Consider the following 26,074-nt stretch of genomic DNA (forward strand, 5'->3'; position numbering starts at 1 on the left):
AGTCGCCTCCTCAGTGTGGATGAGCCTCCAGATCATTGTTCCCTAGATAAACTCTAAGTCTGCATCTATCGCCTTAGATGTCTGATTAGCGCCACGTCACAGAAGAGGGAAGTAATCCCAGTCTGGGCCCAGGAATAGAGCGCTGGAGGAGCCAGGCCACCGACGACGGGCTGCAGGGCCACCAAGCATGTGTCCCGAGGTAATCCCTCCTTAAATAGCCAGGTGGGGAGGGCAGGAGGGAGGGAGCCGGGGCAGGGGACGTGACACCGTGGGAGCAGCAGCAGTCAGTGTCCTCCTGTCCCTCGGACACAGCGCAGCCGCCGGAGGAGGAGAGGGATTCAGACCGAGAGAGAGAGGAGAGCGGATCGTGCAGGATGAACTTTGCCGCTCAGTTTTTCTACTCGAGCTACCTGAGCGAGCGACTTGAGCGGCTGCATTCACCCCATCTAGCGATTAAAGACAGCGAGGAGAATGACCCCTTCTGGCAGAGGTGGGAAATTACAACCTGCGACCCCCCAGACCCTCCAGAGCTCCCTCCCACCCAGATCAACCCCGTAGAGGCAGATGTAGCTCCCAGCCAGGCCTCAAATCGGCCTCCATCCCGAGACCAGCAGACGCCAGAACACGCAGCTAAACCTCCTGATCTGAGTCCTGGAGCAGATCCTGCTTTGATAAACACCGTGCCTCCTCCTCCTGCTCCTCCTCCTCCTGTTCCTTCTTCTCCCTCTTCTCCACCTTGTTGCCAACCTATCCAAAAAGACCCATCCTCAACTCTCCTCTCTCCTCCTCCGCCGCCTCCTGCTCTCCGTAATCACACACACAAATTAACAAAACTCTCTGCTGGGACAAAAACTCTTCCAGACCCAGGTTTGGCTGCTCCGGCCCCCAAACCCAAGACCTCCAAACGCCCTTCTGAGGCTCAGAGGATCCTGCCTGTACCTGCTCCTGCTCCGACCAGGCCCATATCCCCGTCCTCCCGCCGCTTGTCCTCCGCCCCCTCATCCTTCTCAACCTCCATTAGCTCCATTCCAGATTACGGCGGTAGAGGAGAGGTGTACCCTCCCTTCCCGGTCCTGGTAGACTTCCTCCTCCGGCTGTTCCTTTCCTTCATCCTGCTCTTCATTCCCGGGTAAATGACGCAGAGCGACAGAAAGATAGATGCGCTAAAAAATGAATTTCAGGATTTTTGCACAGAGCACCCGACGGGTTACACTGCTGTTTGTACAGTAAGTCATTAACCACAGAGGAACAAACTAAATACATGTTTCAAGTACTCCGATCTGAGTGTGTAAACTCTCTGGCATTCATTGTATTGCCTTATGTGGAGTACAAGGCCCTTCTGGCATGCACGCTGAGCTAAAACAAACCATAAAGAGACTGTAAAAATGCTTTATAGCCCCCGTCTGAATGACATACAGATGCTGAATTGTGAGTAATGATGAGGCAGCAAAGGAGTGAGGTCATGTGGGCCTGCTCCGACTACAACATCTGACACCGTGGATGTTATCAGAGCTGAATGTCCTCGGTGTTTGGAGGAGTTTTCCCGTGTATATGTCGTCTCGTTCGACTGGGAAAATGAACTTTAATAAGGATGGATCAAAAAAAGGGCATTAAGAAGCAGAGGGGCTGAAATATCTGGATCCATTTCCGCTTTGCTCTTATTTTTTCTTCATTTGTTTTCTTGTTGTTTTTTTTTGCACCATGTCAAATTAAAAGAGCCTGTTTTTTTTTTTTTTTAATATCTCTGCTTCTTAATGTCATTTTCTGAGTCTCGGCACTGGCTGGTGTGCTCTTTGTTCCCTTGTGACGGTGGTTTTGAAGGCTCGGTTTGACCTACAGTAATCACCAGCGCCTGGGTCACAACACAGGCTGAGTATCAGATGATTTTTTATTCACAGCTTCATAACAAGCGCACAGTGTTTGCCCCCCCATGGGAAAGTGAAAGTGACTGGCATTCGTGGCAGAGGGCAGCGACAGAGAGAGGCATCCGCTGCAGAAGGGGGTGAAAGGTCGCTGTATTGTTGTTTGTGGCAGATCACTGTGATATAAATAGAGGGGGAGACTCACAAAGGCAAAAGGCACCGAACAGGAGCTCAGATGTGGTTGTTTGAGGACGCTGCTCCACCTGGTGGCCTGGTGATGCCGGCTGAGACACTAAATGTGGATTCCCAAAGTGAAAAATGGTTTTATCTCTGTATACTTGACAGATGGGTGGTGCAATAACATCACAAGGTCAATTTATTTTTCCTCTCTGTGGCTAAAGACTCGCCTGACCCCTCTCGACTGGTATTTCAAGCAGTTTCCAACTTGTTAACCATCCATGACGTGCTTCATACTCCATAAAGAGGCCATTAATTGACTAACTGGTTTGAGAAAATATGCAAAATCTCCATCTAGGGGTTTGTGTGGTGTTATTTGACTAGTGAAGGAGTTTAGGAGACTCAGAATGGAGATGGATAGCGCTGCTTGATTATAGTCGATCGAGTGAGTGATTCTCCATCAAACTCGCTCAGCGTCCGGCGTGCGTTGCCTCTTTAATCGCGGCGTGGCTCCTAAAGAGGAGCCGAGCGGCCCCGATGAATCACGGGCGGACTTACAGATGTGATCAGTCACACCGAGCGGAAGCCGGCGTGACGTGAAAAGTGAATCAATTCACCCGAGGCTGAGATGAATTGGGCATCCTGCCTGACTGGATGTGTGTGTGTGTGTGTGTGTGTGTGTGTGTGCATCAGTCCAGGAGGGGGATTCTCTTTCAAACTCCAAAACTGCTAGAAAACCTGCTAGAAAGATTTTGACGTACAAATCTGACGTTATTGAGAGTGAGGGCTGTAACTGCAGCAGATTATGACTGGATTATGAGCGAATAAAAAAAGTGAAATTACTCAGCGCCGGTGTGTGTAGGCTGGGAGTAGAAGTTAACAGCCCGTGGCGTCCTGCAGCTATTATGGATCTCGGTAGTGCTGCTTTGCATATTATCCTTTTCTGTTCCTCGGAGAACACTTTCAGCCAAATAGAGGCCAAATAGAGGCCAAATAGAGGCTCTCTACTTTGGTTTATGGACATTTAGAACAGAAACATTTACTTACGCACCGATAGACCCAAACCCTCTTTTTCACCTTTTCTGCCCTGCCTCAGTTTTCTGTCTGTACAAATGATTAATCGCACTTTTTACCTGAACAATGCCCTCAACAAGCAGGGCCACACGGAGCCGGCACCTTTTAATGCAGCAGTGCATTCAGCACAGAATCCACAAACTGGATTTACAGAGACAAGAGTGTATAGAGCTGTGTGTGTGCTGTGTGGGTGAACACACTGCAGGCGAGGGCAGGGAAACTACACTGTTGAGTCTTTGAGCTTTTTCTTCTTTTTCAATTCCTATTCCTATTCCTGAAGCGACCTGAAGTTTGTCATTTAATAGTGTGTCTAAACCAATGGCTCTAACATCTTTACATCATACATTTGCATGAATACATTTTATAGCGTTTTGTTGTTGTTGTTTTTTTGACTGGAAATGTTGCTCTTGTACATTCTGCACGTGAAATCATTTCTGCTGTGTTACGTCGATGTAACGCTCGTTTGCTGTGGATCCTGAATCTCATTTTAAGGATTTTTAAGGAGTCATTTTCAAAAATCTTCCTGAAAAAAACCAGTTCATCTCAAAAGGTGACGTGTGATTATCGCCACCACTCACAATCTCAATCTGGCAGAAAACAGACCGCAGGTTCACTTCTGGTCTCCTGTGCGTGTGCCGTCGTCTCTCACCAGGGCAAATATTTGGGTAAAACGGGACTGAACTCTAATTACAGCCAGCCTATGGAAGCTGTGATTAACCTGCTGCACGTGTGAGACTCACGGTGCTTGGTGTGAATAATCTGTGAATAATCCCACATCACTTTGTGAGATGAACTATTTCAGGACGAGCTGTGAAAACGGCTGAGGTCGCTGGAGGGGGACGCTGTAGATCCCAGAGCAAGAGCCACTCGTCTCAGTGATGGAAGATCGCACATTCCCGACACATCGTTCATTATTATTTTAATGTTGTGCTATGAGGCATTTTGCTAAAGTAGGGGTTAGTTATTTATTCCCTCTTTCTTCCCCCGTGTCGTTGTCTCCCTCCTGCCCAGAGATGAGCTGCGTCTGGGCCCCAGTCCGCCGGGCGGCTCTTACAAGGGCCCCATCAGCAACGGCTCCGTGGGCCGCCGACCCACCCTCATCGAGCCGGAGCGGCTGAAGGACTTCGGGGAGGAGGAGCTCCTCAACGGGGACGTGAGGGTGTGGGAGGCGACGGTGGTGTGTCCCCCCGAGGTCCAGCTCTTGGACCCCCCCAAGACCAGGAGGGTCAGCGAGTTCACGGCCCCGGTCAAGCCTCCTCCCCCGCAGTACCTCCGCTTCGAGGACATCAGCGCCGCGGCCTTCAAGATCCAGTCTGGGATCCAGAGGACGCCGTGCACGGTACGCTGGCACCGCTCGGCCCTCTGGGACACGCAGGGGAGGGTGACCTTTGACCTCCAGCTGGTGAACAATATCAGGAGAGCCATTTTTTCATGTTTCTTTACCAATGATCTATCTCTTTCTCGAGTTTTGATGAGGGATCAGCTAGTAATCAAATCAAACCAAATCTGCACTTTACACATTTATATGCACGACTATACAATACACAATAAACTGTATATATTTGATGAGGTGAATTTTTTCCCCCCCACTATTTTTTGTGTGAATAAAATGCACACTTTTCACATGAATGTTGTAAATTCACGTATTTTGGTTGACATTTTAATATTTTCTCTTTTACGATACATGTAATTTTATCTTTGTATTTGTTATTACATTGCATATATTTACATATATCATACATATTTTTCCTTTTTGTTGCCATTTTTGTCCCAGCATACTATCATATTATCATGTATTATTCACATACTTACAATTTACACATTCTTGTGCTGTAGATGGAGGTTAGCCCTTTGTTTTATGCTGACTTGCATTTAATTTAATGCATTTACATTATTTTATTTTCTTTGCTGCAGCGATGCAAGTTACAATCTAGGTTTTTCTAAAGGTCTTTTCGATATCATCAAAAAATAGAGATTCAAAGGAATATTTTGAAAAAAGGAAACAGGTTCATATGAGCTTACAGACGTTTGTGTGTGTGTTCAGTACTCCAGACTGTCCAAACAGTACGGGATGGAGATCTACCTGAAGAAGGAGCACCTCAACTACACGGGCTCTGTGAAGGAGAGAGGAGTGCTCTACCTGCTGACATCACTCACACAGGTAAACAGAGAGAGAGAGAAAGAGAGAGAGAGAGAGAGAGAGAGAGAGAGAGAGATGACCTGCTGCCTCTGGGATTATGTAGACACACATGAACTTTCTGGCCTCTGATGAACTCTTGCAGGGACAAAAGTGTGTGTGTGTGTGTGTGTGTGTGTGTGTGTGTGTGTGTGTGTGTAGTTGTAGGAGTAGTCAGTAGTAGGTTTATTTATATAGCACCTTTTCACATAATTAATTAAAAGACAAACAGTGAGCACATAAGAAAGACAATAAAAGATAAAAGACAACAAAATCCAGACTAAAAAGATGAAGTTTTAGCTGCTCCACTGGTGATAACTGAGAGGGATTATTTCTGTATGAGGGTATACATTATTATTATTATTTATTTATTTTTTTTAGGTAAATCCTACTCATTCTGCCCACAGAGTCCAAGAAACGACAAAGCCAAAGGCAGAGGATTACACAGTGTAGGAGCAACTCGATCCCCCTGATATACAGACAATAAAACTTTATCAGAGGATTTAGTTCTGATATGGTGCGATGGCAAATTCGATCAGATACGCAGGACGGTGCCTGACGATGTAAAGCTCTATAGGCGAACACTGAAGCCTTGCAGAACTCGTACAGCGGCGATCTGAATCATTTGCAGCTGATCCAGGGAGGATTTGCTGAGGCAAGGAAAAAGTGAATTACAAGAGTCCAGGCGCGCAGAGGTGAACATGTGAATAATGAAAAAAATCGACCCTTTTAAACGTAGACTAAAAATCCATCTCTTTGGTCTGGCTTTTATCTAGTGTCTTATAATTTTATAATTTTATGGTTTTATAGGTATTATTTGTTTTCTTGTTATTTTACTGATTGCTTCTATATATTATATATATTATTTGACCAGGACTCCCTGGAAGAAGAGGCATTGTGTCTCAATGGGACCTTCCTGGTAAAATAAAGGATAAATAAATTATATTCTACATTTTATTTTATTTTTATATTTTATTCAGTATCTTATTCTTGAGTTTTCTTTTATTCTTTTAAATTTATTCTTTACTCTCTTTTCTGATTATTTTTTATTTTTATTTTTTTTTATTATTATTTTTTTAAATTCTTGATCTTTTATTTTTTAATTAACCAGATTTTATGAGTGTGCATCGGTCTCCTAGTCCTTTTACTTCTTATTTTATGCTTATTTGTCAATCAAGATGTGAAGCACTTTGAATATCGTGCATTTGTTTGAAAGGTGCTATATAAATAAATTTGATTGATTGATTGATTGAATGATTTCCAGAAACCAAACCATGAACCAACAATATGAGCTAAACTAAGTGAAAACGACAAATGCTGCGTCTCGGTTGAATGCCTCCTCCAACCAGTCAAGTTGCAGTTTACATCCATGTCTGTCCACACTCATATAATATTTGTAGTGAAGACTATGAAGGACTAAGCTTCTGTTTTTTGGTGAAGTGGAAGTTACAACTATACTGACATCCAGTGAGTAACCTCCAGTGAGAAACATGCTGTGTTCCGTTCAGAGGACTGGCAGAGAGCTTCGTCACCGGGTGCAACCATGATGGAAATGCAAAGGGGCGACTCATGCAAGCACCTCGGAGTCCAAATCACCAGACACTTAAGCCTTTTCAGCAAGGGAACAACTGAGTATCTGACCAAACATGAAATATAATCACAATTCCTCTTCTATCACCTTCTGTTCCTGAGTTATGGAGTCGAATAATGGCCAGAACATTATAACTGTGTCCCAATTCAGGGTCTGCATCCTTTGAAGTCCAGGTCCTCCAAAGTCCACGGCCTTCGGAGGACCTGGACTTCGGACGAAGCGTCCTCCCCGTCAACCAAATGGGACGGTCTAGCCTTCGGAATATTTCCTGGTCAGGTAACCGCCGTTCCCATGACAACAAACTCCGGAGACAGAAAGATCCAGGTTAAGATCCGTCAGACAAGACAAAACAGTAAAGAAAGGGGTTTTGGTTTAACATATATGGCGTTGGATGTTCAAATGAGTAAAAACCGAATATTTTATAATAGTGAAATCTGAATTTAGATGCCGCCGTCGCCATTTCAGTTAACTTTTTTAGACTGAGCAGCAGCACGCAAAGCATCTTGGGATACGGGAGCCCGAGAAGGATAGTCGCAGTGCGTCCTCCGAATCGGCTACCAACGGCTGAAAAGGAGGACGAATTTGAAGGATCCTTCGACTTTGGATGAATTGGGACAGGCCTTGGCGCAGTGTTGTGACGTAACTGGCCTTCAAATGCGGACTTTGAAGGATGCAGACCCTGAATTGGGACAGATGTCACAGTGGAGGTGACCTTTGACCTTTTGGATATAAAATATCATCACTTCATCATTTTATCCTATAGATATTAGCGTGAAACCCTGTCATAATTAGTGTATGAATTGTTGATTTATGGCCAAAAATGTGTTTTGTGAGGTCAGAGAGATCTTTACCTTTTATCTTTGACCACCAAAATCGAATCAGTTCATCCTTGAATCCAAGTGGACGTTTGTGCCACATTTAAAGAAATGCCCTCAAGGCTTTTCCTGAGAAATTCACAAGAATGGCACAGACAAACGTACGGGCAGACAGAGCACATCGAACCTCCGGTCATGGCTGTCAGCAGAGCGGAGGCAGAGCAAAAACAGTCTCCCGCACGGCTGTAATGTCATTTGTTAAAATCCATTAGGTACAAATCAAACAGCCAGTCTCCTCAAGGCGGTATCACTGCCTCCGTGCCAGTGACGTGCACGCACACCGTGCACCGCGGCTGTGCACGCTCACCGCTCCTCCCCACGCAAACCTGGCGCTGCCCGGTGCCGTTACGGTACTTTAACACCGTCGCTACCTTTAGCTCCAGACTTTAGCTCCCCACTCTGCCTCGGCATCAGAGCCTCAGCAGGAACTTTTTCATGAAGTTCCAGCCATTCAACAAAGTGACTTACACAAGATTTGAACAACTCTGTGTTTCTGTGTGTGTGTGTGAGAGAGAGAGAGAGGGGAGAGAGAGAGAGAAAGACACACAAGCAAGTTTGTCTCATAATTCTGCAGATTTTGACGTGTCGAAGATTAAAACTAATTTCAGTCATTGTCAGCGGCATGAATAATAGCAAGTTGTTATTTTCAGTCTTACACTTTAAAATGATATGTGGCAATGCTGGCCTAACCCAGCGTGTGTGTGTGTGTGTAGGTGTATGTGTTCATGAGCGTGTGAGTGTGCAATATTTACGCATGCACGTGTACAGCACACTGAATAAAGGTTTGGTCTGGCAACACTAATGCAAGTGTGTGAGGAAGGATGAGTTGTGTGTTTTTCAGTACAATTTTACAATCCAATCCATAAGCAGTGTGACATTAACTCTCAAAAAACTTTAACAAATAGGAGCATTTCACACTCATTTTCCCTCGGTGTATGGCCTTCCTCATGTGTGAATCCTGCTGTCGCGTCCCTGCAGGGGCAGCAGAAGAAGGGCGTGATCGTTGCCACCGACTGTAACTTCTCCATGGCCGTGGCCCACCATGCAGTGGAGCTGAAGATCCCCGTGTTTGTCATCATGCCGTCCTCCTGCTCCGCGCCCCGCCTCAGGAACTACAGGGACTACGGCGCCATGGTCATCTCGTACGGAAGCACGGCCCAGGACTCCCAGAACCACGCCCGCCATCTGGCCAGGGAGAATGGATACCTCTACCTGGAGGAGTGAGTCTCACCGGCGCTCAGTTTCACAAGAGTGTTCATAATAAACTGAGACGAGGCCGATTGGTCTTGGATGTCAGAATGAAAAAAAGTTTTTGACTGAACGCTTTACAAAGAACAAAGGTTTCAAAAACTGCAGCCATGTCTGTTGGGATGGAGTTGAGGCACACTGCTAAATAAACCACTTCTAGAAAAGGCCTCTTTGCAGGAGCACCTGTGCAGGACTGTCCTGCAAATTCACTGACCTGAGGACCCGCCTCCAGGCTGCTCATTGGCCAGTCCTCCTCCTCTCTCATTGGCTGCACTGATGCGTCGGCTGTGTTATGACTGAAGGTGACTCAGTGTGCTGACTGAAGTGTCAGGGCAGCCAATCAGAGAGCAGGACTGCCGGGCAGTGAGCGAGCTGCAGGCGGGACCTCAGCTCAGTGACCTTATACCTGCTCCAAATCCTAAACACTTGTCCTTGTACACAATATATTTGGACATATACTTGATGAATTGTCAAATAATTTGCTGATGATACTTATACTTCCCAGGGAATGACCCTGATCGATTTTGGTGTCAACATGGTGTAATCTTTCTTCTAGGGACATTCTTAAGTCAAATTTCATATCTCAAAATTGATTGAATAGATAGATAAACTTGATTAGCACATTCAAACTTTAGAAAGCTATATTCTACTATTGCATTCACCTTGAAAATTGATTCTTTTGTCTACAATAGCAAGAGCTTACAGACAGGAGGGAGAATGTGACATGATATATGCACGGTCTGCAGCTTCAGGACTCTAAAAAAAACCAATCAGTGTTTCCTCTCTGAGCTCTTATTTGTCTTTCCTGCTTGCCAGAGATGAAAGTGCAGCGTACCTCGCAGGCCTGGGCACCGTGGGCATGGAGATCTTTGAGCAGGTGCCCAAGCTGGACGCAGTGGTGGTGCCGGCCGGTGGGCAGTACGGTCTTCTGGCTGGCACGGCGGCGGCCATCAAACACCTCAATTCACGCATTCTTGTTATAGTAAGTGGGCTAAGTTGGTTCATTTTGTAATAAAAGATGTAACATGAGGCATTTAACCCTATAAAGCCATTCGTATCATATATGATACACATTTTCAATTCCGTTTTTCGTTTTCAGTTTAATCAATACTTGACCAAAATACTGTTGTATACCTTTGAACACTTCGCCTGTTCACCCTGGACCATACCATTGGCACTTCAAGTACATATCATATTTCATACTCCAGAAAGGTCGTGTAATAACATATTTTTTATTTTTTTTTTATATATATATTTTGTTATAGGACTAAATAAAGGGTTCAATTTCATAAAAATGGAATTTTCTGCCAATTCTTTCATAGTTCAGGCTTTATAGGGTTAAAACATCTGTGAAATTAATTATGATGAATAGGTCTAATTATTGTAAAGAAACAAGACCATGGTTGAGATGACTGACAGCCTCTATTTGACACTGTTGGCTCTATCAGCAGTGGTATCCACATCGAGCTGAATGGAGGTCAACTGGACTTGTTTAAAGTTTCTCAAAGACGTTTCACTCCTTTTCCAAGAGGCTCCTTCAGTCCTGACAGACCAGAGGCGAGTCCCAGGTGTTTAACCTGTTGGGGACGTTTTCCAGGTGTTGGCTCTTTGGTGCTCCTCTGTTGGAGTCACCCGTCCACGAGTACACGATGCTCCTGTCATCCCTTCCCAGGAAACTGAACGGTTCACTCTTTACAACTTGTGGCCCAAACAACCATTTTTCACTCCTGGAGTCACGCGTGGAAAACGTCCCCACACAGGTCAAACACCTGGGACTCCCCGCCCAGTCTTGTACTATTAGCAACATGGGTGTTTCCCAAAATGACACCCACATTCCCCATACGCACTGTTCCTTCTCATCGCAAACAGGGTGTTGCTACTTGCCCCCTTTCCTCTCACTTGCATCACTTCAGATGTATCTGTTGTCTCTCTGGCTTCACTGAAGTTGATAAAACATTGATAAGGTGATTTTTTCCCCCGTTGCCTTTCCCTCTTTCCACCATCTGCCATTGTGAGACACTCAAAAAGCTGCAGCTCTGTTTGGCCCCCTCTTCCTTTTTCTGTGCAGTAAAGCAATCTACCTTTGTGCTGCAAAAAATTAATTTTGCTACAATAAAAGATTTCTCTCTAAATCTGACTCAGCGTGTAAACACAGAGGCAGGTAAAGGCTTCAAACCTTCTCAGTGATGGTAAATTTGTTTAATTATGCTATTGTCTCACAGCAATTTACTGGTGTTAAAATGTAAAATGTAGTATCATTTATTGTAGTGGACAGGTTGCTGCATGAGTAACTTTATTTTGAAACTCACAGCGCATATGACCTGGGTGTACAAAATAGATAGTAGCGGCACTTGCTCCATCAATACAAGAGATTTAACAGGCAATTTCAAGAGAAAGCCGTCCTCACGTATTGATGTTACGTCCACGTCTGTCAATGAAGGAGATGGAGCAGAGAGGGATCTTTAAGCCTCGCAAATGAGGCGAGAATTGCATAAAAAGGGGGCTGCAACTCCTAATAAGAAAGGTGGTGTCTGGCAGAATCAATAAGGCAGCATGCACTGTAAATTCATTCAACACTGTAGGATTTTTAAATCTAACAGGATTGATTTTCTTCGACAGGGAGTTGAACCTGAAGATTTCCCTCTGCTGCTACAATCCCTGAAAACAGACTGTCCAGTCAAAGACATGGCCAGCATCCCCAATAAGAAACTCTATGGAGGTAATCTCACTTCATTTCATACAGGGCCAAAATGTGGCTAAGTAAGGTAGAACCGCTGGTGATGCTGATCAGTTCTGTCTTTGTTTATGTCCTGTTTTTCCTGTACAAGTTCACATGACACTGTAATTTCTGTGGTGAGAGAGCGTCAGACTCCTGTCTCTGTCTCTGCTGTCAGATCTTGTGGAGCATTCGCTGGGCGTCAACACTTTCCAGCTGGCAAAGAAACTAGTAGACAAAGTCATCTCTGTCAGGTATTACATCTGTGCCGCAACCTTTCAGCACATTCTTCCCCTTTTCAATTTAAAACCTTCATCTGGAATGACATATTCAGCCATTGGAAAAAAAAAAAAAAAAGAATGAAATATTCTGGGTTTCTGTTCAAGTTCAAGGTATGACTCATTTGAAGACATTTCAGGACATTGGCAGGCCAGACATCCTTATTCAAGCATGAAAACATCCATGTGTTGAGAATTTTAATGTGAATACTTTCCTCCAAAATGGATTTGATTATTTTGGAATGGAAGCCTTTCATTTTTTTTTTCAAAACCCACAAAATCGTTAAACCGTCTGTGTAATTTCAAATTCCACATTTGATTTTGCCACGGCTTCTGAATATCTCACTCTCGTCTGACGTCTGTCTCTCGCTCGCTCGCTCGCAGGGAGGAGGACTCTCTGGTGGCGATGCTGCGCTTCCAGGAGTTTGAGCGCTCCACCGTGGACACAGAGGGAGCCATGGGACTGGCCGCCATCCTGGCCGGACAGCTACCAGAGCTCAAGGGCAAAAAGTGGGTCGGACTTGTTGAAATTGTGATAGCTCGCCCTGAAGCCCGTAGGGAAATTTCCCTGTGCTGTCATCCCTGCAGGAAGCCCGGAGGTCACGGTCAGCAGCCCTGAAGCTGACAGCCATTTAATGTCCTGACCTTAAATGATTTAACGTCTCATTCAAGGACACGTCAGCCTGGTAGATCTTTGCCAACACGGGGACTTAATCTTTCTAACCACTGGGTCACCTCACTGTGGCGTTCACCATAGAGCTGCTCAGGCCGTCATCAAGACCGCACAGCTCAATAGATATGGCATACAGATCATATAACACACACCGATGTGAGTGGAGATAACATTAATGCATTTGCAAGGGGGAAAACTCGGTAAATGTAACTCTGATTTTCACATTTCTTCAAAAATCAGATGCCACTTATGTGCAGAGTGAATTTTGGGAATCTTTGAAACATTTCAAATATAGGCGTCACTCTAAAAGTGGAGCTGTTTTTTTTTTTTTTCTTTTTTTCTTAATGCCTGAAAAGCTGACATTTTGGCAGTAACAGGGATTTCATTCGTCAGCAGAGATAATCTGTTTGGCTGCAGATGAAACAAGATTCCCTCTTTCTGTGTGTGTGTGTGTGTGTGTGTGGCTGCAGGGTGGCGGTGGTGGTGAGCAGCGCCAACATGGAGCTGGAGCTGGTGAGGCAGTGCGTGGAGCGAGCGCTGGTGCTGGACGAGCGGGTCAGCAAGTTCTCGGTGCAGCTGGGCGACGGGCCGGGAGACATGGCCAAGCTGCTGGACTTCCTGTCCAGAGAGGACGTCAGGTGGGGCTCACCCTGCCGCCGGCGTGTCACATTAAAGGAATACACCGTCATATTGAAGGAATACACTGTGTCCATTCATGAGAACAACACTGAGATCCTCCTGGTGTCCCTGGCAGGCGCTTCACTCACACTTTGTCGCTCGATATTTTTAATACACGTTTCTCACAAATGCATACACTCTCGCAAGACGCCTGTGTCTCCATGGCAACAAGAGACCCTCGGCTGGCCACGGGCGTCAGACTCACATTAGGTCGTGGGCTACACCCGATCAAAAGGGACCGTCACCGGGGCCAGACCGTTTCAGCCTGCCTTCTTATTTATTATTTTAAATCAGTGAGAAATGGCGTGCTGGCTCATGAAAATAGCTCATAATGTAGAATTACATAAAGCAGAGGAGAGAAATGCAACAAATATGCAGCATAAAGGTTTGCCAGAAGAAAAAAAAAATGACTGCCGCTTCCTTCTTTCTTGAAGAAATTTTACATTCCACGTCCAGCTTTTGCTTTACTGGCAGGCTTGCTAAACCAAGATACCACAGAAACCGTCAGCGCTGGTTTTTCCTTTACTTCCAGACGATGGGTAGTTTGTAGAGCTAGGTCTAATTAATTTATCATACAAACCTCTTATTTTGCTTAGTACACATAATTCTTTTTTTTTTTTTTTTTTTTAATTATGTAATAGTGTTTTTTTTTTTTTTTTCCCCTCTCCCTCCAAAACGTCCCGGAGGCCAGATGATCTCTGACATCTCAGTGCTCGGCTGTTTGATTTGTTCAGGTTTTTCTAAAACGTGGCGACGCCGCCGGCTGACATCCAGCTAAGTTACGACACGAAGCGCGCCGTAACCTCGCCGGCGCTGCAGACGCGCGGTTGTGTTTATAATCCCGAGCTCTGACAGTCAAAGTGCTGCTGGTCTGCTGCCATGGATTCGCTGCCATCTGTGCCTCTCTGCCTTGTTTACATGAGCTGTGACATAAATGATGGTATACTCCTCACCTCCTCCGCCAACTCTACCTCTCGCCCCTCCATGCTGCTGTTGTTGTTGATGATGACGGTGATTTAAAGTGAGTGCTGAGCATCCAGTCACTCCACGCGACTCCGGACCGTGTCGGCGACATTAAAGAAGCCAAATAGTGCACGATTTTCTGGCAGATTCGTGAAACTTGCATGAGTTATAATGATTAAAAAAAACTACTAATGCGAGTTACCAAGGACTCTCCATGAGTGTTAAGGCTTTCTGAGGGCAGTTCACACCCTGAGGTCACCTGAGAGTCGTTGCCTGTTGTTAAGGTCACACGGTGGTCATGTGACGGTCGTCGAGGTCACACGGCGGTCATGTGACAGTCGTTAAGGTCACTTGATGGTCATGTGACGGTCGTCGAGGTCACATGATGGTCATGTGACGGCCTCGACCACTCTCTACTTTGCCGGTTTCTGTAAGAAATGAGAACACCTTAAAAAAAATAAAAATAAAAAATGCAAAATTGGTATATGAAACAAAACGTCCTGTGAACGTTTTCCCTTAAACTGTTTGAGTCTGCGCGTCATAAAATAATAACAAATTTTGCCACTAAATTGTTAATTATTGTACTTTGAGTAAGTTTAATGGCCTACTACAGCTTGATATTCTGTATGCTATTAGCACAGAGCGTCAAAGACAAATTATTGACTGGGAACATGAATGATTTCAGAGGCTATGCTTTCCTCATCACATAACCGTTCAGATGAAGGTTGGAATAGTTATGATATTATTATATTATAATAATTAATTTTTCCACCTTTGGGGTATACACTTTTGACCTGTTTTCTGCACGTCCTTATTAAGCTGTAGGATTTTTACCCCTCTACTTTTAATTCATACATTTCCACTGAACAGCTTCTATCATTTGAATTGTTTGGTTATGTTTGACTGCTGCCTGTGCTCTTTTTGTATTTCTATCCTATTTTTGGGGTCTGTATAATGATCAACACATGAACGCAGAAGTGAGGACAGACCTAACAGTTTTAAAACTGTCCAGCTCATGTAATATTTTTAAATATGAACTTGAATTCCTCTGGATTACATTTGTTTCAATATGTTTTTCAGTGGACAGTCCAGGAAAATGACTTACGCCCTCTCCTTTAGCATGACAGTCAGTTCACCTCCTGCCAAACACAAAAACAGAAGCACCAAATGAGTCTCTTCCTCACCTCTGCTCCTCGCCGACCGCGGCCGGCGTGTTTCATCGCGTCCAAAAAAATGTCACCTTTATATTATACGTGCTCACAAATGCCATCTTTAATTTCTCACCGTTCCTCTTCACCTTCAGATTGTTGGACGTCTGCCATCGGAGACACAACGACAAGTCAGAGCTCTTCAAGACCAAGGTAGGCTGACGGAGGCCTAATCCAGCCTCCCTCTTCCTCCTCCTCCTCCTCCTCCTCTCCAATCCACTCGTCTGTGTGTTGTGCCTGCTTTGCCATGGAAACCTTGGCTTGGAGTTGACAGTGAGCTGGCAGGACGGGGTTGTGTCACCTCGAGGGACAAAAACACAGACAAACGCTGCTAAAATCAAGAGAAATTCAAACTTTCTATTTATCTTATGATGGCATATCCTGACATAAATCAATGCTTAAGCTGTGCTGCAAAAATATCCGTCTTATCAAGCCATTGTATCTGGGATGGAGGCTTCATATTCTATATTTTCATGAGACAGGTCAGAAGACCTACCAGTGAAGTGAGGGGATTTCACTTGTTTCGGATGCAAATGGGCTTCTTCCAGGCGTTTTCTTGTTTCCAGATCAGTGATCTGCCTCATTCTGCCCGCAGCAACACAGGAGAAACTAGATTGGGCATAGGTGCAATTATGTGGTTTTACTGTCAGATTATTTCGCTTGTTTTCAGAAAAAACATTTTTAAGACGCAGCACTGGACCAAATGACTTGTTAAGATGGATTTCCAAAGTAATGGAGCAGCGCAGTTCATTACCTGCTTCTGTCATAAGGTCGGCCCTGTTGGATAATTAGCTGGCAGCTCATTCCCTGCTGTCAGCCTCTGTGTGTGTGTGTGTGTGTGTGGGTGGGTGTACTGCTGCACGCATGCATCTGATGTCAGAGGGTTAACTAGCTGTGTGTGTATGTGTGTTGACAGGTGGAGTGTGTGGTGGAAACCAGGGATAAGGCACAGAGCATTCAGCTGCGCAAGACGCTGTGCGAGCGCTACCCCTCTCTACGCTGGCTGGACCGGTGATGCGGACTGGCACACACCAAACACCAAAAAAAAAAAAAAACAAGATTTGCGACACAAATCAAAAACCGTAACGACATGCAGTATTCTTAAAACGTGTGAAACAGATTCCTGTAACATTAACACTTTGATCAGATCATATGTGAACTCCACTGGATGAAAACACTCAAAGGCGCCGGCTGCTGGGCTCGCACAGGGAAGCCTTGAGGCTGTAGAGCACTTATAGTCCAGTAATTTTAGGCCAAAATTGGGGTCAACCTAGGACAAATTGCAAGAGAAGCAAACTCAACTGATTTTGTATCCTCAGTTTGTCCTGAGTGAGGGGAAAAAAAGTCCCAAGAAATCCCATTGGTGGAAAGTTTTGAAAATCACCTATTTATGACCACAAATTACCAAAAAAACACTGTTTTTAACACACAGGGGAAAGGGGTTCAAAATTTTACTTTCAGATATCACTATAAAAATTCACAAGTTGATTACACACACAAAGACAAGAAAAAAAGTCAATGACAAGTTCTTTGAATTATTCTGTTTTCACATGCATATCACACATTATCTGATTTAATATGCGCTAATAAGGAATATAAGGAATAAATGCCAGAAGAGATATTTAAACAGTAAATTAAAAGGTTACTATATATATAGTAACCTTGAATTAAAAGGTTACTATATAACAGTGAATTAAAAGGTTACTATATATATAGTAACCTTTTAATTCACTGTTTTAATATCTGTTCTGGCATTTATTCCTCATGTTCCTTATAAGTGCATATCAAATCAGATAATGTGTGATATGCATGTGTAAACAGAATAATTCAAAGAACTTGTAATTGACTTTTTTTCTTGTCTTTGTGTGTGTAATCAACTTGTGAATTTTTATAGTGATATCTGAAAGTAAAATTTTGAACCCCTTTCCCCTGTGTGTTAAAAACAGTGTTTTTTGGTAATATGTGGTCATAAATAGGTGATTTTCAAAACTTTCCACCAATGGGATTTCTTGGGACTTTTTTTCCTTCACTCAGGACAAACTGAGGATACAAAATCAGTTGAGTTTGCTTCTCTTGCAATTTGTCCTAGGTTTTTTCATAAAATGACTGGACTATTACTGTCACACTGCTACTCTTACTAGTTCTTTCACCATGGCACCATGTACTTAGAGAGTTGAGGTGATGATACTGTATTAGCTGGTTTTGAATATAGTGCTTGATGCTTGTCATTAATCCCGAAACACAAATTACACACTCTGCACTAGCTGCTCTTGCACATGTAGACCGTCTGAGGCTTTGCTCCTGTAGCTCCCAGGCTCTGTGCCGCTGCTCCGTACACAAACACAATACACGAGTCATATTTTTCCAAAGCACACTGTTTTTAAACTGTTGTACATATTTCTGTATTTCTAACACTGTCTGAGGTGGTAGTGGTAATCTAATCAAATGTGTTCTATAAATAAAAACTGGAAGTGTTGTACGACCCGAGCTGAGGAGTTTGTGCAAGTGCAATTTTACATTTGGGAGTATTTTTCTTTTTTCTTTTTCCTTTTTCTTCACGTGCTGGTGCGTTTAATGACCACGCCGTTGCAGGGGAAACTAGGATAGTGGGCCAAACTGGCTCCTCTTTCGCAGTGAGGAGGGTGGAGATTAAAGGTGTCACTGTATCCTGGCGATGATGGTTATCAGTGTGTGATTAATGGCTGGAGACAGCTTCAGCGGAGAGTGGGTCTGTTTAAGACGGCTAATGCTCTTAGTTCGTTAGCAGAGGACATTGTGACCCTGAGCTGCTGCTTTCGCCTCGTCTGGACAACTTCTGCCGGTGTGACACAAACACCTCGGCTGCTTCTGGGGCCTCTGCATGCAACAACAACGTGATTAAGGGCCACGTCTGAAACTGTGACTCTTACAGAGACGTTTCTTTTCTGATAATGAACAGATTAAAACTGCTTTCAGCCATTCTGCAGAAGTAGAAATGAAGTACATATTTCTATGTTTTTATCATTCTTTGAAATAATTCTCCAACAAAATGCCTGATGAATGAAATGTTTTAAACATTTTCAGAGGAGTGAATAAGACAGCAAAAGGTGGTTTGTTAAATCATGAGTCAGTCTTTATTTTTTTTTTAGTGTTAACCATGAGAAATCCACACTTGAGATCTGAATTCAAAGCACTTCAACCTGAAAGGCAAATGGGAGCGGGAATCGCGTTCAGCGGCTCCTCTCGTTCTGTCCATCGTGACTTCTGAGGCTGATGGCTCTGCACCATCTGCAGCCAGTCTGCCTGACATTATCTTCAGCACAGCAGCAGAGAAAACACCATTATCGGCCCCATCCGAGTTCAATGTAACCGTCATTAGAGTGCAAAACATTTTGTAGAAAAGTTTCCCTTTGTATGGACAGATAGGATTCTTCCCATAACTTCTGTGAGGATTTATTTGTACGCTTTATGATCAAGCACAAAAGAGCACCGATTGAGATGAAGACTAAACAGTGTTAGCCGTAACACAGCTGATACTAAATTACATTGCATATTGTCATAATCTTCCCCTGCTTCAATCACTATAAAAATTATCAGTAAACGTTTAAATGCTATCGTTTGAGGTGCTACTGCCCCCTCTGAGCTTTGTGTGCACAAGCTTATGGAATGAAATATCAATATTGGTCCAGCATAAGTACAAACTCTGAGAAATTGCTGTAGTGCATCTACCCAAATTCACTTTTGACTTGTCTGATTTTAGGATGTGAGAAAAATTACAAGTAAAGGCTCAGGTGTCGCCCCTGACAGGATCTGAAGGGGAAGACTGGTAAAGAGAAGCGGTGCAAGACGGCAACAGATTTGTGAGATTCAGCTTCTGTCGTGGCGCCGCACGGGTGCCCCCCTCGTCGGCCTCAGTGATGTTTGGGGCGTTCGGGTTTGTACTTGATGAGCAGGCCGAGCGAGGCGAAGCCGAACAGCACGGTCTGGACGAACCACAGGCAGCGCGTCGCCATGCTGTCGATGCCTTTTTGGCTGCAGGGTGACGGAGAACAGCGAACAGCACACGTTAACCACATCACGATCCGGCAAACACGCTCACAGAGATGAAGAGTAACCAAGTACATTCACTCGAGTCCTGCACACACAGTCTTGAGGTTCTGCTATTTACTTCCATTTAGTGAGACTTTTTATTTTTCCTGCTCAGAGTGACTTTGCAGAAGAAGCTTTTCCATGCAAAACATCAAATATGATCAAGAGTTAGAGTGTAAACAAGCCAACAGGATACAGAGCAGTCAGAGCTACAACATTAAAATACTTCTTACAGGTTAATGCAGCGATCATTTGATGACTACTTATGCCTCTCATAATTAAATACATTTTCCTGATAACACCTCTATTCTTTTACAGATGTAAAATTGTCAATGCAGGATGTTTGCTGTTTATGCTGCAGTTTTCCATCATGCTGTTTTTACTTAAGGATTCAAGTGGTTTTTCCGCAGCTGGGTGGTAATTCCCTAAAGCCTGAGACCCAGCATCAAATATCATTTGCCAAGAAATCTTCAAACAAGCTTATTTTGACTTAATATATTTATTAGGTCAGTGTGTTAAGCTGTGGGATGTAGGTGAACAAACAGTGATACGGATGTTCTTGATTTTTACTCTCCATTCTAATGATAAAATTTACAAGACCACATCAGGACAAGGTGCCACCCTCTGCCAAATCCAGCTGGCACGCGTTCAATCCAATGTAATTATTCCATTTTTGTCAAAATTTCCCACAAGACAAGATAAAGCCTGAAGCGGAGGCACAGCGAGACGGGCCGCTTTTAGACGTTTATTTATGCTGACATGTTTTCAAGATAAATATTCAGGCTTTTGGGGGGGATTACAGCGTCTTGGATCGGATACACGATCCTCATTCATTCTTTCATTGTGGAAGGTGAAGGAACCTGTGCGGAAAAAAAACATGAGATCACAGCACCACCTTGTGGAGAAAAGGGGTTTAGCTCATTCTTACCTGCATACCTTCAGTGCAATACAGGCTTCAAAGGCATGAACAGCCCAGGCCGCCCACCACCTGGAACACAGACACGCATGACCAGCTGATAGAAGACTCAATGTGACTATCAACATCATCCTTAAGAAATAATATTGTGTTTTGTTTTGTTTTTTTTTATGTATATATATATTCAGTGAGCACTTCAGTCTCTGAATCTGATGAAACTTGAGGCCATGCTTTGTTTTTGTCACAAAATCACAGCTGCCACTATTTCAGTTAATAGGAGCCAGACTGATAACTAGTCTATGAAATATTTAAGAGCTGCAGGACAAATAAACCACATTTATTTAGCATAAAACAACATTTTTAATTGTTTTTTGATCGTGCAGGGAACTGATCAAAACCACCAAGCAGCAAACCATGCCTTCCATTTTTTTTACTTACAAGTTCTTACAGGACGCACAGGCTCAATGGCCATCACATGACTTTAAGACAACAACAACAACAACAACAACAAAGCAGGGTTATCCTTTAATTGCTGTATTCAAACCGAGGTGTAATATTGTAATGTTGCTGCAGCAGTCATGTGACCGTACGACTGATTAGCACAAGTGCTGTGTGTGAAACTGTGGTGATGATAATCTGTAAAAGCTGAAAAATCATTAAGGATGTGGTTGATTAAATAGTGTATTTCAGCCCTCTGTGGGCACTTCGCACATCATTTGAATCCCATTCACGCCGAGCCACCTGAGGGCCAAATCTGGGGGAAGTGGCTGCCTCCCATTCAAATGACAGGAAAAGCACAGCATTGTTTTTTTTAATTATTATTATTACTAAGACTTGTTAGGACGATGGATTTCAAATCCTTCTCTGAAGCAATTGGTATTGTAAGTAGACCATCTATAGTTGAAATAACAACCGTTTCCACTCTGATGTGTCCGATCTCACTGGTATAGCCTCGACTATTTTCCTCCAAAGACATAATTAACAACAGTGTTTCCAATGCCGTCTTACCCTTTGTACATTAGGTCTGCATGGTTATCCACAAGGTGTCTGGACAAGGTGCCGAGCGGGCCGAGGCTTTCAAATGGGATTTTTTCTGGCACAAACACAGTGCACTGCAAAACACAGGTACAGCATGTCATCTCTTAGCCTCAATCCAGTATATTTACTAATACAAGAAGGACACCCTTAACAAACCATCACAGGGAAAGTCACACACAGTCACACAAAGCACCAGTGCCATGCCTTTGTCATCCTCTGTTCACCTTTGACGTGTCAGGTATGTGAACAACATGGATTATATCTGCGGCACAGAAAAAACATAAAGGGCTTTTATCTTGTCGGGCCCCTCAAAACTCACAGTCCAAATGGTGAAGGAGAGAATAGAGGCAGAACTTTGTATTTATGTGAAAGGGCATATGGACTAGTTACTAGTTAATTAGGACAATCATCATGAACTTTCACTCCAACTGTACATTTTTCATTGTTTCCTCTCCTCTATACTTAAGAATATCCCGGATTTACATATTGAGAAACTCTGCTACGGGCTAGAGCCAGTTTGCCAGTTATGGAGACAGTAACGCCAAACTCCTTTCACAAATATTAGCATTTGGACGCTTTCTTGGCTGTCGGCTATGTTCACAGCTCTGTCTCAGACATAAAAACGTGTTTGCGAACCGCAACCGTCTTCTAGAAATTCGGCCTACGGCTGAACCACCATGTCACCTTTACTGTAATAAAAACTCAGGTTGTGTAGGTTGACAGCTGGCGTGTCTTAGCGGAACAAACTTGTGAGAACAATCACAAGCGGTCTGACGTTATATAGCGATAGATGAAGAATAGTCCAGTCATTTTATGAAAAAACCTAGGACAAATTGCAAGAGAAGCAAACTCAACTGATTTTGTATCCTCAGTTTGTCCTGAGTGAGGGAAAAAAAGTCCCAAGAAATCCCATTGGTGGAAAGTTTTGAAAATCACCTGTTTATGACCACATATTACCAAAAAACACTGTTTTCAACACACAGGGGAAAGGGGTTCAAAATTTTACTTTCAGATATCACTATAAAAATTCACAGGTTGATTACACACACAAAGACAAGAAAAAAGTCAATTACAAGTTCTTTGAATTATTCTGTTTACACATGCATATCACACATTATCTGATTTGATATGTGCTAACAAGGAATATAAGGAATAAATGCCAGAACAGATATTTAAACAGTGAATTTAAAGGTTACTATATATATAGTAACCTTTTAATTCAAGGTTACTATATATATAATAACCTTTTAATTCACTGTTTACATGTCTCCTCTGGCATTTATTCCTTATATTCCTTATTAGCGCATATCAAATCAGATAATGTGATATGCATGTGTAAAAAGAATAATTCAAAGAACTTGTAGTTGACTTTTTTTCTTGTCTTTGTGTGTGTAATCAACTTGTGAATTTTTATAGTGATATCTGAAAGTAAAATTTTGAACCCCTTTCCCCTGTGTGTTAAAAAACAGTGTTTGGGATTTCTTGGGACTTTTTCCCCTCACTCAGGACAAACTGAGGATACAAAATCAGTTGAGTTTGCTTCTCTTGCAATTTATCCTAGGTTGACCCCAATTTTGGCCTAAAATTACTGGACTAGAAGTTAAACTTTTATTTAAGTAACTTCACTGCTGTATAGTGGATTGTAAAGGAAGCCGAATGACGCAGAATCATTGTGTAACTTCAGATTGTTATACGGGTTTTAATAATATTGCATTGTGATTTGCCGATAACTACCTAAGCATAAAAATGACAGATTTTTGAATGGAGTCTGGTTTACACCATTGTCACCATACAAGAGAACGGGCCAGTGGGGGCTAATATGAACTGGTTTGCCAAGTAGCTACGTGGTAAAAAAAAAAAAAAAAATGAACTTTGCCCACAAGCTTTGTACAGACCTGTGCTAAAAGTCAGATTGTGATAGAGAACTGGGGGGATACCGATAAGATTAACTGACATGGCATTGACCTGCAATTTTTTACTTGCATGCATTCCATAAATATGCACAAATTCACAAACGAAATATCTAGTGCGATTGACTAAAATTAAAACAAACCAATATCGAGCTATGTTTTTTTCTAATTACAGTAAAGTCTGTGTTAACTGGCCGGGATGCATTTAATGAAACGCAATAGCGGTCTCTCCGGTGCGACCTGACACGGTGGCAAGAGCAGAGCCGAGACAGAAAACACCAAATACGCGTCGTGTCCTGCTTTTATTTTACTTTCATTCGGCTTGTATCTGATTCGCTTAACTTACAGTGAAATATCCCATCGAAAGCGTCACTGTTATTATCCAAAACAGGCTCGTTCTTCTGAAGTAATCGCACCCATCACTCTTAGCCATGGCTGCTCCGCGGCGGTCCCTCTGTCAAATAGGACCGTGTAATAACAGCGGCACAAACAGCTGGGGCGAACACCAGGGGACACCACACCGAAAACACATCTGACAAACTTTGAAAATATTTCATAAAATCCATCTTGTATCCTCATTTGAGATTTTTTTTAAAAATTTATTTATTTGTTTATTTATTTATTTATTTTAACAAAAATGACTGAGTATGTAATTTATAGTGCAGGAGCTTATAGGCTACAGAGAGCATAGAGTTCATTGAACTGCTGCCCTTCTCAGTTTCTTTGGTGGGATTTTAACATAGGACAAGGTGTTTTTTTTTTTTATCTAATTTATTATGGTAGGGGAATAAGCTAGACCAGCTGTGGTAGTTCTTATAACTAGTAGCAAATTGTTTATGGAATAATCAGTAATACAGATTCTGCCAAGAAATATATAAGAAGAGGTTAGAGAGAGAAAGAGAGAAAGACATTGATTAAATTTCCAAGGTTTTTAATATCATGGACCTTTATTGGAGTTTTATACCTTTATATAAGACTTAGTGACTTAGTGACTTTGTGCTTCATCTTATTTTCCAGGTTTGAAAAGAAAAAAAGAAAGAAAGAGAATTAATACTTAAAGTGTTATCCAATGGGCAAATAAACAATAAACAACCTATTTTCTTAATCTGGCCTTTTATTGTGGAGTAATGATACAGCCTTGGTTTTCAGAGTAATCATTTTTCACATTTTTTTCCACATTTTTTTTTTTTTTATCCTTGTGTTTATTTTATTTTTATTTTATTGACTTTTATTGACTTTTATTACTGTGATGTTGAGTCTAGCATGATTTTTATTGTTGTCTGTTAGTTTTTTGTTTTTTTTTTTCTTTGGGCTGCATGTTCATATGAAAGGTGCTGTATAATTATAGTTGAGCTGAGTTGAATTAGCAGCACACATCACTGGTGTGGTTTAAAGGCCATTTCACTTCACTTCATATACGTTTTTTAACTGCATTATAACTCAAAACATGAGATGAATCTGCAGCTTTGTGCAGATGTGTTGTGCTTCTCTTTTCTCCGTGCAGCCCCAGGAGTGTGTCATGTGACAGATTCTTTGTTTTTTTTTTTTTCTTGTTGACGATTATGCATGACAATTTACATGACAACACAAGCTGATCAGATGACTTTTTTTGTCTTTTCAAGCCTGTGGATAACAATAACTAAGCACAGCTCTTCCTAATGATTATGCATTAGCTGAGGAGGCCGCGATCTGAGCCACGCAGCCTTTAGTTATCTTTAATCACTTACTCAATCATTGTATGTAAACTTGGGCATAGCATGTATTTAATCTGTTGAGATAGCTTGTTGATAAAGTGGGGAGGAGAGTTCGGCTTTTCAGATGGTGAAATAAAGTGTACGGTGCAAGCTTTACAACATGAACACAGGTGATGCAGTGGAATAATTTACTGGGTGGAGACTCCAGATGTTTGTGTGCAACCTCAGTGAAGCTGTGAGCTGCCAAAGTGCAGAGGCCTGATGGGATTTGGATAAACCCCAGAGAGAGCGTCCGGGCTTGCCTGGGACTCTCAGGAGCCGTGTCAAAGCACGGAGACATTGATCCTGCCGCTCGCCCAGATAACGCATGAAAAGGAACGCTCCTGCCTTGTTTTGTTTTCTCAGATAACCTCCAGTGAAGTTACAGCTCAAAACAACCTCCCCGCTTTTCTGTCTCATCCTCACCTGAAACTGTTTCTGCCCCTTGACCCCTGAAATATTCCAGTCTTATCCGGTAAACCTGCACTTTAATGATCCAGTTCAGAATCAGAGTCAGGAATACTTTACTGATCCCCAAGGGCTCAGCTGCAGTAGCTCAAATACTCAAGAGATGAATTAAACTCTAATAAATAGAAAAAGAAACACAAAATTGAAAAGCATTTGTATTTTGTGCAAAAAGTATGTGCATTATTTATAGACATGTGCATTAATACTCCTTGTGCATTATTTGCAACTGTAAAAAATGTGCATTATGTCTAAATTATTTCTGCATTATGTCTATTTTTGGTAACATTTACATTTCACATCAGCTTAGAAAGTGTAACTGCAGAATGAGCTTTGACTTATAAATCTGCAACATTACAGAGAACCAACAGGAAGGAGGTCAAAGGTCAAGACAGTAATTTTGCGACTGTATGTGCTGTGGAGGA

At 42.8% G+C, this 26,074-nt stretch overlaps 2 protein-coding genes across 2 annotated transcripts; one reads left to right on the forward strand and one right to left on the reverse strand.

Moving 5' to 3' along the window:
- The first annotated feature begins 254 nt into the window (after positions 1–254).
- LOC115373126 (L-threonine ammonia-lyase) lies at positions 255–16,645 on the forward strand. The gene is made up of 11 exons (XM_030071394.1): positions 255–490; positions 4,125–4,452; positions 5,158–5,274; positions 8,734–8,975; positions 9,820–9,985; positions 11,623–11,722; positions 11,898–11,973; positions 12,382–12,507; positions 13,141–13,308; positions 15,615–15,672; positions 16,436–16,645. The coding sequence occupies exons 1-11, from the start codon at positions 375–377 to the stop codon at positions 16,532–16,534; spliced, it is 1,596 nt and encodes a 531-aa protein (XP_029927254.1). The 5' UTR covers positions 255–374; the 3' UTR covers positions 16,535–16,645.
- A 1,961-nt stretch (positions 16,646–18,606) lies between these two features.
- On the reverse strand, positions 18,607–23,907 carry tmem254 (transmembrane protein 254). The gene is made up of 4 exons (XM_030071407.1): positions 23,798–23,907; positions 21,512–21,615; positions 20,516–20,575; positions 18,607–19,530 (listed from the first exon to the last, which is right to left on the reverse strand). Exons 1-4 carry the CDS (start codon positions 23,882–23,884, stop codon positions 19,410–19,412), a joined length of 372 nt encoding a protein of 123 aa, XP_029927267.1. The 5' UTR covers positions 23,885–23,907; the 3' UTR covers positions 18,607–19,409.
- Positions 23,908–26,074: the final 2,167 nt, after the last annotated feature.

Source organism: Myripristis murdjan, chromosome 15 (assembly GCF_902150065.1).
Source record: "Myripristis murdjan chromosome 15, fMyrMur1.1, whole genome shotgun sequence".
NCBI lineage: Eukaryota > Metazoa > Chordata > Actinopteri > Holocentriformes > Holocentridae > Myripristis > Myripristis murdjan.

Coding starts and splice junctions, on each gene's coding strand:
- LOC115373126 (XM_030071394.1), top strand. CDS start 375: ATGAACTTTGCCGCTCAGTTTTTCTACTCGAGCTACCTGAGCGAGCGA. Junction 4,453..5,157: donor TCCAGAGGACGCCGTGCACG/GTACGCTGGCAC, acceptor GTGTGTGTTCAG/TACTCCAGACTGTCCAAACA. Junction 9,986..11,622: donor ATTCACGCATTCTTGTTATA/GTAAGTGGGCTA, acceptor TTTCTTCGACAG/GGAGTTGAACCTGAAGATTT.
- tmem254 (XM_030071407.1), bottom strand. CDS start 23,884: ATGGCTAAGAGTGATGGGTGCGATTACTTCAGAAGAACGAGCCTGTTT. Junction 21,616..23,797: donor TTTCGATGGGATATTTCACT/GTAAGTTAAGCG, acceptor TGTGTTTTGCAG/TGCACTGTGTTTGTGCCAGA. Junction 20,576..21,511: donor GCAGACCTAATGTACAAAGG/GTAAGACGGCAT, acceptor TCTGTGTTCCAG/GTGGTGGGCGGCCTGGGCTG.